The 15,021-nt window shown below is 43.6% G+C and overlaps 1 protein-coding gene across 5 annotated transcripts in view; it reads left to right on the top strand.

Moving 5' to 3' along the window:
* Positions 1–15,021, top strand: part of ATP11C (ATPase phospholipid transporting 11C (ATP11C blood group)) — a 219,053-nt gene that overhangs the window by 79,627 nt on the left and 124,405 nt on the right. For all 5 annotated transcript variants that reach the window (XR_013277047.1, XM_077489893.1, XM_077489767.1 and 2 more), the window contains exons 4-5: positions 8,929–9,009; positions 12,566–12,673. Coding sequence is in view for 4 of the 5 variants with exons in the window: in XM_077489893.1 (XP_077346019.1) it covers positions 8,929–9,009; positions 12,566–12,673 (189 nt within the window). In the remaining variant the exon portion in view is untranslated. The remainder of the gene's footprint in view (positions 1–8,928; positions 9,010–12,565; positions 12,674–15,021) is intronic.

The raw sequence follows: 15,021 nt of genomic DNA on the forward strand, positions 1-15,021 counted from the left end.
GTATGGTGTATACATAGTTACATTGGTCCAAGCAGTAGAGAATATACCAAACCTGAAATTTCTCTTTTAACATTGTGTTTAATAAGGACTATGTAAATATTATATCTTGTAAAGTTTCATATCATTCCTCTTCCATATACAAGAACAAAATAACCACTTTAAAGTGGTGTTGCCACCAAAAAAAAAAAAAAATTGTTTAAAATTCTTAAAAAAAAAAAAAAAAATCGCCTCTAAATACCTGTTGCTAGGGGGTTCCTCGTAGTCTGCCTTCTTCCTTGCCCGGGCTGGTGACATCACTTCCCCTTGCGCCGCACAGTCACCTGGGACCTGTCGCGTGTCCCAGATGACTGTGCGGTGTATCACGGCGCCCTGCGCTTCTCGCTCATGGGCAGTGGGTGCCCAGCTGTGAAGCCACAGCCAGGTACCCACATTAAGAATGACAGTGGAGCGGGGAACGAGGGGGGGCTTTGTTCCCCCCACATCAGTGGACCCTGGGACAAGTAAGTGTCCGATTTTTATTAAGTCAGCAGCTGCAGTATTTGTAGCTGCTGACTTTTTTTTTTTTTTTTTTTTTTTTTTAGGGGGCACCCCACTTTAAGGCCTCATTCACTGTCAAATTGGGACCAGAGGCTATGTCTCTATAGGCTCTGTGTCCCAATACACGCAAATGGGACTGCCTGTATGTAAATGCACAAAACTGTGCACCCCATGTGCATGAAGGCGCCATCTGCACAGGTGTTTGGATTGATAGGCCTGTGTGAATGAGGCCTTAAAGCGGAGGTCCACCCTAAAGTGGACCTTCCGCTCATCGGAACCCTCCCCCCCTCCGGCGCCACAATTGACACCTTTCAGGGGGGAGGGGGGTGCAGATACCTGTACAGTACAGGTATCTGCACCCACTTCCGGGATAGCTCTCTGCGGAAAGGGGCCGCAAGTGCCCGTCCCTTTCCGCAAGTGCCCCGCTGCCTGCTGGGAAACACACAGATCCCAGAGGCAGCGGGGACCGTCCTTATTGCGCAGCGCGACTCGCGCATGCGCAGTAGGGAACCGGGAAATGAAGCCGAAAGGCTCCATTTCCTGATTCCCATACCCAAGATGGCGGCGGCAGCACCCGAGAGACGATCTAGAGATCGGCTACGGGTGCCGACATCGCGGGCGCGCTGGACAGGTAAGTGTCACTATTTTAAAAGTCAGCAGCTGCAGTATTTGTAGCTGCTGGCTTTTAAAAAAAAACAAAAAAAAAAAACGCGGAGTCCCGGCGGACTCCCGCTTTAAAGGGCAACTCCACTTTCGTGGGGAAAAAAATAAAATAAAAATAGTCTACTATATACATTTTCAAAACAAGTTATATTGTAATTTAATGTTCTTAAATATCTTTCCTTTTCACTCTACAGTACTATACCTTTCTGTACAGTGCAATGCAATCTGGCAACCTGAAGGCATTCAGTACACAGCTGATATACAGAACGCCCCCCAGAAATATCATTTGCTTCTTTTGTGATTGGCCTACCGATTTTTCAAAAAGTTTGCAGTAAGATACAAATCTGATTTTTGGGCATCCCCTACAACAAAAAATGCAGTTTTTTTTGGGGGGAGATGCTCCCAAAGTTAAATCATGTCCAAAGGGATGCCGACCCTGCCTTACCTTATTTTAGCCCTGCAGGTGCAGCAGCTAATTGATCGTTCTAAAATCACTCCCATTAGAATTACATTCCACATGAACACAGATCAAGAGCTATTTCTTCAGAATAACAAAAGGTAGGATTCGACAACACATTTTGTTAAATTCCCTGCAATGTACATGGATCACCCAAAGGGGGAATGATATTATTTTATTAGGTGGAGTTGCCCTTTAAGCAGTTTACTTGGAGGTGGAGCATCATAGAATGAGTTACAAACATGGGATGCAGGATTTCCTTCAATCGCCTTTTGGATGTTCCAACTTCTTCTCACGCATCCTCCAATACAGTAAATTAAAAATCCCAGCAAGGAGAGTGAAACCCCCCTGTAAATAAAGTGTCAGATGTGTAGACCCAAGAACTCCAGTATGGAGATTGTACCAGAAAGATATTGGACACTTTGAAACGGCATCTACCTAAATCTGAGATAAGTGCTGATACTCCTATGGATTCCACAAATGAGATAAGCTTGCTACTGTGTTTATCTATGGTCATGACATATCTGTCAAATAATTACCACCATTGTGAAAATGTCCCACATAAGAAGTTGTGGTCACTGCAAAGATAATGATTGTGATTAGGCCTCACACACACAGATGTTTTTACATCGGCGCTTTTGATACATCTGTACCCCTACTCATTCACCTAAAAAAATTAAAAAATAAAGTGCCAAAAATAAACACACTACACTGTTTTTTTAAAGTATTTTATTAAGGCAGCTCCGGCTCTTCTGGTGACTTCTTCTCCCTCTGCCGGTCCTTTTCCCCTCTCCAGTTCTTCTACTGTCTCCACTGTCTTCTCACTCTTTTGTCAGGTTTTCTCTCTCTGTTCTGTTCTTCTTCCGATGTTGACTCGACGCGATCTCCAGATTTAATGCTGGGTCTGCATGGGGTGGGGTCAGCCAATAACGCAATTGGGAGGCCACACCCCTTGTGACATCACCGTCCGGGACATGATGGATGCTGATGTCACAAGGGGTGTGTCTTCCAAATTGCGTCATCCGGTGGCCCCGCCCCATGCCAGTATAAGTCATTGCACAGGGTGGACCCACCATTACACCAGGAGATTGCATCGAGTCAACCTCGGAAAAAGAACAGAGCGAGAAGATGTGCAGAGGGGGGAGAAGACATCGCCAGAAGAGGGAGAAGAGCCAGCACTGCCTTAATAAAATACTTTAAAAACCTGTGTAGTTTATTTTTGACACTTTTTTTTTTTTTTCTTTTTTTAGGTGAATGGTTAGGGGTATGATTTACCACATACTCATTCACCTAGGGTGGGGGGCTGGATTCTGGGGGCCCCCTTATTAAGGGGGCTTCCAGATTCCGATAAGCCCCTGCCTGCAGACCCCGACAGCCATCGTGCATCACTTTTTTTCAATTTTTTTTTTTTTTTAACATTTTGCCGAAGGTCCCCTTCCAGAGTCTCAGCACACAAATTGATGACAAGGGGCAGTTGTACGCACATCCAAGCATCTGCAAGCATACAGTTAATAATAAATGACCTAATAACAGTCTGTGCCCAAGGATACACATCCCTGTATGCTCATATGTGAGGTTATACGCATACAGCTGCAGTCGGTCATTGATTTGTACTAGGACTGTATGCATTACCTGAGACTCCTGGGTGCAGAAATACACACACTCATGTTCTCTTACTTTCATTGATGGACACAGATTTTCTTCTGACCATAAGGTTTATGTAGCACCACCTACAGGAGTAGGACACTAGGCAGAAAAAACACTGCACCACATTTGGACACTCCTACTGGGTAACCCCCCCCTCCCCGCTATAGGCAATCCAGTTATTTCTGCCTAGTGTTTAAAAAGCAAAGATCTAGTTCCCTGCTGGGATGTATGAATCAATACTTTTTTCTTTCTTTCTTTCTTTTCCTGGGATTTTTTTCCTGCATAGCTCTTCAATCAACAGCCTAGCTGGATAACAGGTTTGATAATCTAAATCCAGTAGTCATCCCAGACTGGCTACCCAGTGCACACAGACATTTTAGCTACAAGTTGGGTTGGCTTCATCCTGCACCATGACAGTCGGTGAGTTAAATGTCTCGCGAGGGCACAGATGACTGGGTGCTTGTAGTCCTGTGTCAGTGTTACCCTGGCCAACAGCCCCCTACCTTGATAGGAAGTGAATCTGTGGGAAGTAGAGGCCTCCCTGCTTCCTCAGCAGTGGTATGGGACGTGGGTACTCCTGAGGTGGTTGGCCCTGTGCGGTCCCTTCCAGGTCTTGGGTCTCTACTGTCAGTTCCTCCCCCACTCCCCTCTGCCACCTCCATCTTTTCCTTTGCCCTTGAGTCTGCCTGCTGTTTCCACTTGCGTGGCTATGGAATGGGGGACCCTAACTCTGGGCTCCGATGGGGTTTGTTCTTTCTGAGGGGATTGAACACTTTGTGGGTGGCTGCTGGAGCCATGGCAGCCATCCTTGGTTTATCTTGGCCTGCGGCTATTTTGTGTCTACAGTGGCTATTTTTTTGTTGATTAGTGGGTGGTAATGTTGGGTTGGTCCCCAAGAAGTATACGCATGGGCGACCATGGACCTGGGCTTACACAGCAGCCGTTTTTGTTGTAACCACGTTTATTAACTTATTTTATTTGCTTCTGGTGTTTCTCGTATGCGAGGGCAGTTTCCTGGGTTTTGAGATTTGCCTCAGGGGCTTCTGAAATAGTGGTCGTCCGCTGTGGTGCCCACAAGCCAGCTTATTCGGCTTAATTTGATAAACTTGTTTACAAAGATTGGGAATGTTTGAAAGGCTCCTTTTTATGGTCCCTAAGCCTTTTTCAGTGTGTTGTCCTTTTGAGGAAACAAAGTTTGAGTGCTGGCTTGGCATTGCATTCTGTTTTGGCCCTGGCCCATGTATCTGACACTTACTGAGCGGCTTGAGTTCTTACACCAGGGTCTTGGTAAAGGGCAGATCTCCCTGGTTTACGTCCAACTTGTGGACTAGTTGGTCTAGGGCCTTAGGTTTATGTGTGGCAAGAGATTAAATGTGGCCCCATTGCTGTCCAACCTCAATTGGTCTGTGGAACAAACATCAAAAGGCCCATGACACCATCCAGAATATTACTAGTGAGAAGTGTACTTTTCTCCCACAGGCTAAGAAGGGGGAAGGAGCCTCACCATAAGCAGAGTGGCTTTTTCATTCTGGTTCCTCGGACAAGAGATTCAAGCACTTCAAGGCCCCCACGTGTGTCACACAATGTTCCTGAGTCCACAAGAACAAGAAGCCTGCAGACAAGTCCTCCTTAGCATGAAGGCTTGCCCCCACCCATTTCAAGGGTGAGGGGGTCATCTTTGTTGGTTCAGAGGCCTGTGGACCTCTCTGTTCTTTGACAAGTGGATCCAGAAACTGGTTGTGTCTGGCTACAAGATAGAATTTCATTCCTGTCCACCGGAGAATTTCTTGACTTCCAATCTTTGTTTCTCTCCACCCCACCTTTAGGCCTCCCTTCAAGGGCATTTCCTGACCTACATTCCAAAAGTGGAACTTCTGCTCATTGTACTCCTTCCCCCATTAGATGCCACATTTGACACCTTTTGGATGGGGGGGGGGGGGGGGGGGGGCGAGGGGACAGGATACCAGTCTTTCACAAATATGCTGTTCCCACTTCTGGGAGCCTCAGCTGCGGTTATTGACATCATCGCGGGGCTCCCTCCTCATTCCCAGATTGCCGAGCCAGTAAGAGCGAGTAACGGAGCCTCGCGCATGCGCAGTAGGGTTCCCAGCATAAACCCGAAAGGCTACACTGCCGGGTTCCCTTACTCACAATGGAGGTGGCAGCACCCGACATTGCTGGATTCCAGGACAGATAAGTGTCTGATTTATTAAGTCAGCAGCTGCTGGCTTTTAATTTTTGCAGCGGTGGGTGGACCTCCGCATTAAGGATTCATACTTGCGCATTCACGTATTGTGCTGGCCACCGGCGCTTCTTATGCCCTCTACACATGGTCGGACATTCCGACTAAAGCTCGTCTTGCATACACACGGTCGCACAAAGTTGTTGGAAAATCCAATCGTTCAGAACGAGGTGTCGTAAACCACATACGACGGGACTATAAAAGGCCAGTAGCCAAAAGCTTTCATCTCACAATTTATTCTAAACATGCGTGGCACTTTGTGCGTCAGAATTGTCTACACATGATCGGAATTTAAACGATTGGATTTTGTTGTCGGAAAATTTTAGATCCAGATCTCAAATTTTGTGCGTCGGAAATTCCGATGGAAAAAGTCAGATTGAGCCCACACACGATCGGAATTTCCGACAACACAGTCCGATCGCACATTTTCCGTCGGAAAGTCCGACTGTGTGTACAGGGAATTACGCTTTGCAGTTGGGGACGAGCATTTTATCAGTTTTTGGCTCTTGCCTTTTGGCCTGGACTCCTCCGGTTTTATCAAGGTGCTATTAGCCTGATTGGGACACCAGGGGATTGCCATGATGGGCTATCTGGACAATCTACTCCTGCGAGCCAAGACTCGCTCTGCACTGATGGACAATGTGGCGATCACTATGTACACTCTGCAGGACTTTGGATTGGTCCTGAACCTCAAGAAGTCCACTCTGACCCCGACCATGATGCTGGAGTATCTGAATCCTCATACCCTATTTGGTGCAAGCCAAGGTTTTCCTTACGTTCGGACAAGCTATAGAAACTTCAGATTGAGGTTCAGCTACTGCTGTCACGCAAGTGGTCTTCCCTGTGATCTTGCAGCAAGGTTCTAAGTTTCATGGTGACCATTTTCAAAGTGGTCTGTTGACCAGGACCTTCCTTCTTTGGTGGGTCCAGTCTTCATCTCTTCTGGGTGGGAAGTAATTTCTCCCTCATGGTGATCACAACGAATGGCACAAGGAAGCCCAGCCTTTCTGACTAGGAAAGAGTCCTGGGGTTGAGATCGGCTCAGGGCTCTTGGAGGAGGCTTGATTGCCGATCAAAGTTCTGGAGCTTCCTGCAGTCAGGTTATGTCTAGAATGGTTGGCCAGAGATTCCTCTATAACCACCAATTGCAGTACTAGAAGTGCAGTAGGAGCCTAAAGACTTTCTTTGATGGACAGAGAGTCACGTGTCTGCTCTCTCCACCATGTGCATTCCAGGCATAGAAAACTGTCTGGCAGACTATGTCATCAGATGCTGGATCAGGGGGCATGGTCCCTGCACCCAGACATGTTTTGTCAGATCTGTCTGCTGTGGGGCACCCGGATGTGGTTCTTCTGACATCTTGCCTCAACAGGAATGTGTTGAGGTTTGTGGAAAGAGTGAGGAATCCCTTGGAGGGAGCAACCGAAGCTCTGGCGGCACCATAGGGCCTTTATCTTCTTAATTTCTGTTTCCTCCTCTCAGATTTTCCCTCAGCTACTACTGAGGTTAGAGGCTGAAGGGATTCCGGTCATTCTAGTTTCTCCAGATTGGCTTTGTTGACCATGGTACGCCGAAGTGGTACTGCTGGTTGGGAAGATTCCCTGCTGGCTGCCTCTTCGGGAATATCTTAGGTCTCGAGGCCCAATTCTCCACCCTGCCCTTGACCAACTGGTCCCTGCTTTGACTTAAACAGTCTGGCTATTAAAAGCCTGGCTCTGAGAGACAGCGAGTTGTCTGACTTAGTGTTCGCTATCATGTGAAAGGTGTGAAAATCTACCTATTAAAAGATTTATCATTGTACTTTGAAGGGTTATGTCTTGTTGTGTGAGGCTACGGGTGTCCATCCATGTTCCTTCTCAGTGTTTCGAATTTTGACCTTTCTCCAATAGGGTGTTGAGCACAAGCTTGCCTTGAGTACCATAAAGGTTTGAATCTCTACCCTTACAGTCTTTGTTGAATGTCCCTTGGTCATGCACTGCTTGATTTGTGTGCTACATGTTGGAGCGAGTGGACTTGTCTTGTAGGTTTCCTTATTTGTTCTTGCACAAGGATAAGGAAATTCTCCGTCCATGTCCTTCTTTTCTTCCAAAAGTGGTATCTGATATAAATCTGAATGAGGACATTGTCCTACCTGCTCTGTCCATGTCCTTTGCACCCTAAGGAAGTTGTGCTGCACTTCTTGGTAACGGTCCAGGCAGTTCCTATGTACCTGATTGGTATGGCTTCTTTCTGGAGGTTGGATTTTGTTTTTGCGATCATAGACCGTACACAAAAAGGCCTGGCTTCCTCCTTTGCCACCATTTCTTATTGGATCACACAGACTGTATTTCAGACTTATGCCATTTAAGGGTTGGGCTCCTCCCTTCCCCATTATGGCACGTGCCACCAGGGCAATTAGTGCCTCTTGGCCATTCCGACATCAGGCATAGGCACCTGTGTCTCAAGTTTGTGAGGGGGGTTACTTGGTCTTCTGTTAACCTTTTATCAGGTTGATGCTTTTGCATCTTTGGACGCTTGTTTTGGCCGCAAGGTTTTGCAGATGACTGTTTGAGAATCCTTATTTCCTCTGTTTTTTATTTTTTATTTTTTCCATTTGTGGGTGGTTGCCTTTTCACTCCTGCTTTTGTTTGCCATCCCTCTTGAGGCACTGCTTTGGAACATCCCTGTTGTCAAGAATAAAGAGAAGCTGTATTAATCAAAGAATGTATGAGATAATGGGATTTTCTGTTGCTAAGTGTAAAAACCTTTTTCTGGGTTAATTGACAGACACAGCACCCATCCCTCCTTTTTTTTTTTTTTTTTTCTTGTACCGTTTTCTGACTAGCTAGCTTGCCAATAACAGAGAGGGGGTTTATATCAGCTAGGACTGCCCATAGGCAGGATGTTCTGATTAGTGTCCTACTCCTGTAGGTGGCGCTATATAATCCTTATGGTCGAGAATGAAGGGAGGCTGTGTCCATTAATTGATTTTATGGTGAGTAACATCTTTTTTTACAATGTGTGGACTTCTGTGTCTGCATGAACAAGCCCTTACCAAAACGTAACCAGAAGACCTAAACTAGCGATTCAGTTTGTATCCTGTCAGCAGGCCTTTGCACTGCATAGTTGCTGCTAGACCTAAATGATATTGTAGGGATAGATAGGAATGTGTGTGGTGAGCTTTAATCACACAGGCTTTCTGCTCATGTGAACAATATAAACATTACTTTCAGATATTTCTGTATTTTTTTTGTATGTTTTAATCCAAAACTAACAAATTTTTACAATGTTGTACGGTGTGCATATTGTTTTATCTTCTCGGAAATTTGCAGTCTGCTGTAGTGTCTTTATTTAGTGTTTTGTAATCTCTTTAACAACCTTTTTGTGCCTTTTTTCTTTTTAGGCAATTGTTGATACACCAACAAGCCCAGTAACAAGTGGCCTTCCTCTTTTTTTTGTTATCACAGTAACTGCTATCAAACAGGTAATGAACTCACCGATGCTTGTTTCATCTTGGGGATCCTGGGGAACTTTCTTCACCAATAGCGTTCAAATATAAAATTATTTAAATGAGCAGCTTTTACAATCTTTGGGTCTCTTTTGCTCCATCTGCTATTAGTAACTTCTTGATCTGTAGAGGTAGGTAGTGCATATGGATTAATAACAACACGATACGTTTTAGACATAAACAGTAAAGCTACTGTCACACTGAGGCGCTGGGTGCGCTGGCGGTAATGCGGCGCTATATTTAGCGGCGCTTTTCGGCCACTAGCGGGGCAGTTTTACCCCCCCGCTAGCGGCCGAAAAGGGTTAAACTCGCCCGCAAAGCGCCGCTGCAGTGGCGCTTTGCAGGCGGGTTTGGAGCGCTGCCCCATTGTTTTCAATGGGAAGGGGCATTTTAGGAGCGGTAAATATACCACTCCTACAGCACTCCAAAGATGTGGCTTGCAGGACATTTTTCAGCATCCTGCAAGCGCACCGCTCCAGTGTGAAAGCCCTCATGCTTTTACACTGCAGATACAGCAGCAGCTGTTGGAAGGCACTTTGCAGGCACTATTTTTAAGCACTCTAGCGCCTGCAAAGTGCCTCAGTGTGAAAGGGGCCTTATAACATGTTTCAGTTACTGGGCTTTGTGGCAGTTGCTGCTTAGGAAAAATCTGCAATGTGCTGGCAACTCTGAACAGTGACGCCGACCTCGGGGATAATTGGTTGGGTTGTATCAAAGCAGTGACCAGACAGAATTACATTGTGGGAGGTAAAAGAGTTCACTTATAAATATTTCAGTGCTATGTTTTTAGCTGCTTGGCTGGAGTTCTTCTTTTGAAACAATCAAGACTGGATCAACTAGCTTCTTTTTCTACTTTAAGACACTATTCCACCAGTGGTTTTTATTTTTTGTGCATCGCTGTGACCACAGTGGCAAAGATGTTGTTAGTTGAAATAACATCCCTGTAAAACTCCAGAAAATAAATCCAACTCCTAAAACATATTGGGATGACAGTACTAGAAATTGCCACAGTTAATTAGTGCAATGAAAAGATGACCATAAAAAATTGGAGCTGTTCAAACTTTTCTTTAGCCTAATAAAGGAAAAAGGAAATCTGTATATCTATGTCCCTGTTGGACAGATTTATCCTTAATTGCAGCCTCAGTCGCCACCAACACTGAAGTAGGAAACAAAGCAGGTCTTAGATGGATCAAAATTTGGCTGTTCGCTGTTGAACCATGTGTAGCTGTTCCAGTTTGACAGTAGTCTATTGTTAAAGCAGAAATATGTCACAGCAACAAATACCATAACATTAGCAGCGCTAAAATAATCCAAACGTTTTAGGATTTGTTAAAAGTTCACCAAAATAATTAAGTATGAAGTCCACTTTATACTGTATATAAAATGAGGCAGATGTAAATGTAGGATTGTCCATCACAGAAAAAACGTTGCAGATAGTAATTCAAAACACTCACCTCCTCCACACTGCACGTGTCACAATCCCCTTAGGAAATGCACTTACCAGATAATACTGGGTTATATGCTTATCTGTCAATGGGTGATGTCTGCTCACTGCATACACGCGGTCAGATGATCCTGGGTTATACACTTGGCTTGCAATGTGTGTTGTCAGCTCTCTGCATGTAATCCATCTAGAGGTTTGCTCATCACAAGCAGAGCACAAAGATACACATAGCGTAGTCCAGTACTAAAGGGTATTTATTATAGGTTTCCTTAAGATTGCATACGTACAATGTGATTCAAAATCGTGTAACACAAGTCGATATTCTGGACTACCTCTCACCGCTCCAGCGGTGTTCTCGGGTAAGGAGGAAAGCCGACTATATAGGTTGCTGCATGGTCAGGCCCTCACTAGTTTCGTGATTACTTTGCACGCCCTCTGTGTATCTTTGTTTTTATATATCAAATGGACTTCATACTACTTTAACTATTTTAGTGAACTTTTAATAAATCCTAAAACGTTTGGATTATTTTAGTGCTGCTAATTATATGGTATTTGTTGCTGTGTCATATTTCTGCTTTGGTATTTTATTATTCTTTAGTATTTTAGATATTATATATATATATATATATATATATATATATATATATATATATATATATATATATATATATATATATATATATATATATATATATATATATATATATATATATATATATATATATATATATATTACTATTATAATATATTAGTAGCTGCTCTTGTTATTTTAAAGTAACACAGGGAGAGATATCTGAGTGTTGAATTATTTAAATTTTTTCTGCCAGTAGTCTATTGTTAGATTGACTTTTGTCGAATGGGGTTGTTTGAAAACATTGTCGATTAGCGGCTGCATCCACTGATCAATGTACTCTGAGGGTCGGTTCACACAGGGGCAACCCGTCAGGCGACTTAGCCGCCTGACAAGTCGCGTCCCGCTCTATGCCGTGGAACCGTTCTAATCGGAGCGACTCAAGTCGCTCCGACTTAGAAAAAGGTTCCTGTACGACTTTTGGGGCGACTTGCATTGACTTCTATACAGAAGTCATTTCAAAAGCCGCTGCTAAAGTCGGATCCCGGTCGCCTGAGGCAGTCGCACTGCAAGTCGTGCTGCCTCAGTGGGAACGGGCTCTTACAGAGGAGAGTTCTGCTGTTAGAAAAACAAGAATTCCTTTATCCACCTTGCTTGTGTGGATGGAGGAATCTATTGTTTTTTTTTTGTTTTTTTTTCCTCTTTTCAGCCAGTGGGCCAGCTTAAGAGAAATTCTCTTTCAGTCCACCTCATTGAAGCATCCAAACCAACAAAATATCGTGCTTCATAGTGAAAAAGAATGGGACACCACACACACAGGACACCGCACACACAGGACAGCCGCATTGATGAATTAATGAGAAGCAACTGACGCGTTTCACAGTGCCCCCAGGACCTAATTGTAGTGTGTTTTTATAAATAAAAGGAAAAACACTTGGAAAAATATTTTGTTTTGAAAAACGCTTTCATTCAATGATCGGCTGGATTTTTTTTTCATGTGCAAGCAATTTTTTAGAGCTTCAGATGTTAGGATACATCTAACATTTGTCCATTCATATGTCAATATTATATTACACATGTGCCACCGTTTTAAGCAATATTGGACAAGCAGACAATGCCTTCAGTGTTTCCTTTATTCCTAGGTTTCTTTTTTTGCTCAGCTGTTTATTTTTATAATTAAGTTCAGTTTATCAATGGCTGCTCTCGATACATAGAACCCTGACAGCTGTGTTGCACTCCCACTTGTACGATTCGAAGCCCTGTGGGTGGGGAGAAATGCATCAGAGGTCCATGGCCTGGGAGGAGACGGGCTGAAGTGTCTTCTCATTCATTCATCCATTGATTGTGGCTGTCCTCGGTATGCAGAGTCCCGTTCCTTTTCACTATGATTTCACTTATGCCGTTTCAGTGTAATATATGCAAATGTTGTTGCTCTGCATACTGTAGATGTTTGAATTAAAAATAGTTGTCAAGATGAAGCTCTTGATCAATGTATTACATCTTTACTTTTCTGACAGGGCTATGAAGATTGGTTAAGACATCGAGCTGACAATGAGGTTAATAAGAGCACAGTGTACATCATTGAGAACTGTAAGCGTGTCAAGAAAGAGAGCGAAAAAATTAAGGTAAATTGTTAATGTAAACTTTAAGCGATGGCACTAATTCTTTCAGTTTTGCAGAGGCAGTTCGAGAAGTCAGCTGATCGCTGTTCCTTAACCTCTTTTGGCCCAGAGGCCATATATTAATGGCCTCGGAAGGAAGCGGCTATATTAGAATCCTAGCTGCAACCATGAACATGATATCGTTTTTTAGAGCCACCTATCGACTTTACTGTAAAAGTAATCTAAGCAACTGAACAGTCACTTTTACTACACTCTGAAGGATGCCACCCACCTCTCGCCACCATTCCCAGGCTCTCTAGCTTCTCTGGGAAGCCCGGAACCACTGCAAGCAGTCAGATCGGCTGTGCACGGAGGAGGAGGAGGAGGAACATCCATTCCTCGATCTCCTTAGTGATGAATGAAGCTGGACTCCATGAGGATTTCCTCACTTCTGTTTTAGTGCTGTGTTTTCCTGGCTGGTACAGCCAGGGAAACGTCCAATCAAACCGATCTCTTTTTTTGATCAGCTGCATCTTGGAGAACTGGGAGTAGATCAGAGCTCTAATAGACCCCTGATCTCTCCATAAAGAGTACCTCTCACTACTCAAGCTATCAAAAGGAGTGGGGTTCACCACTTGTAATTGTAATAAAGTTAACTGTAAAAAAAAAAGGATTTACTGACCAGGCCATTTTTTGCAATTCCACACTGCGTTCCTTTAACTGACCAATTGCGCAGTCGTGCGACATTGTACCCAAACAAAATTGAGGTCTTTTTTTTCCCACAAAGAGAGCTTTCTTTTGGATTTATTTGATCACCTCCTGCAGTTTTTATTTTTTGCGCTATAAACAAAAAAAGAGACCAACAATTTTGAAAAAAAAGATATTATTTTTTTTTTTTTTTTTTTTTTACATTTTGCTATAATACATATCCCCCAAAATAATGTCTTCATCAATATAGGCCAATATGTATTCTTCTACATCATTTTGGTAAAGAAAATAGCAATAAGCATATATTGATTGATTTGCGCAAAAGTTAGTGTCTACAAAATAGGGGATACATTTATGGCATTTCCATTATTATTATTATTATTATTATTATTATTATTATTATTTTTACTAGTAATGGCTGTGATCAGCTATGTTTAGCAGGACTGTGACATTGCGGCGGACAGATCGAACACGTTTGACACACTTTTTTTTGGGACCAGTGACATTTATACAGCTATCAGTGCTATAAAAATGCACTGATTACTGTATAAAAGACACTGGCAGGGAAGGGGTTAACACTAAGGGTGATCAAGGGGTTACAAATATGTTCCCTGGGAGGTGTTTCTGACTGGGAGTACAGAGAGATCACTGTTCCTTATCACTAGGAAGAGACTATCACTCTGTACTTCCCTGTCAGAATGGGGATCTGTTCGTTTACATTAACAGATCCCCAGTCTGGCTCTCTGTAGAGTGATCATAGGTGGCAGGCGGACATCGCAGCTACATGCATCAGCTCCCCCCGCCATGCAGCGGGCGTGCCAGCCTGCCTGCTATAGCTATTAAAGGGGCCGATGTACAGCTATGGCGATTTTGTGAGAACGAGCCGACCCGTCGCAGTATAATGATGGTGGCTAGTTGGCAAGCAGTTAAATCGCCCCCTTGCTTGCAAAGGCAAACATACACGTAAGTCTGGTACTTATATGTAAACAGTGATTGCACCACACTTGAGGTTTCGCCGCAAATGTTGGAGTGAGCAGTAATTCTAGCGTCAGAGCTCATGTTTAACTCTAAACTGATAACTTGTAAAGGCTTTTAAATTATTACCTATGGGCAATAGGTATCGTAGTTTGTTTCCATTTTATAGGCATGTACAATTTTAAGTCTTAACATGTTTAGTAACCATTTACCCCACACAATCTCATCTTTTATATTGCACTGCATTTAATTTAAGTATATTTTTTACTGAACATTTGTGTTTGTTAAACATCCGTGCAAATATTTATTCTTCAGGGCCTCTGCTTTCAGAAAATCTATAATGTTTGGGGGTTCTGTTTTATTTTCTAGCATGTATGAAAAAATGTAACCTGTATATGAAAGAATTTCAAAATGGCCCCGGGGGCAAGTTTTTAACACGGTACCAAATTGTTTGTTATTATTCTTTAAAGTGATTGTAAAGTCTTGTTTTTTTTCCCCCTATAAAAATAACAAACATGTTGTACTTACCTGGTCTGTTGCCATTGATTTGTACAGAGCAGCCCAGATCCTCCTCTTCTCGGGTGCCTCTTCTGTGCTCCTGACCCCTCCCTCCTGTTGAGTGCTCCAACAGCAGCTTGCTATGGGGGCACCCAAGCCGAGCTGCAGCTCCATGAGTCCATGCAGACACA

Source organism: Lithobates pipiens, unplaced genomic scaffold (assembly GCF_037356315.1).
Source record: "Lithobates pipiens isolate NorthernLeopardFrog02 unplaced genomic scaffold, aLitPip1_a1.2 Scaffold_1, whole genome shotgun sequence".
In the NCBI taxonomy this organism is placed as follows: domain Eukaryota; kingdom Metazoa; phylum Chordata; class Amphibia; order Anura; family Ranidae; genus Lithobates; species Lithobates pipiens.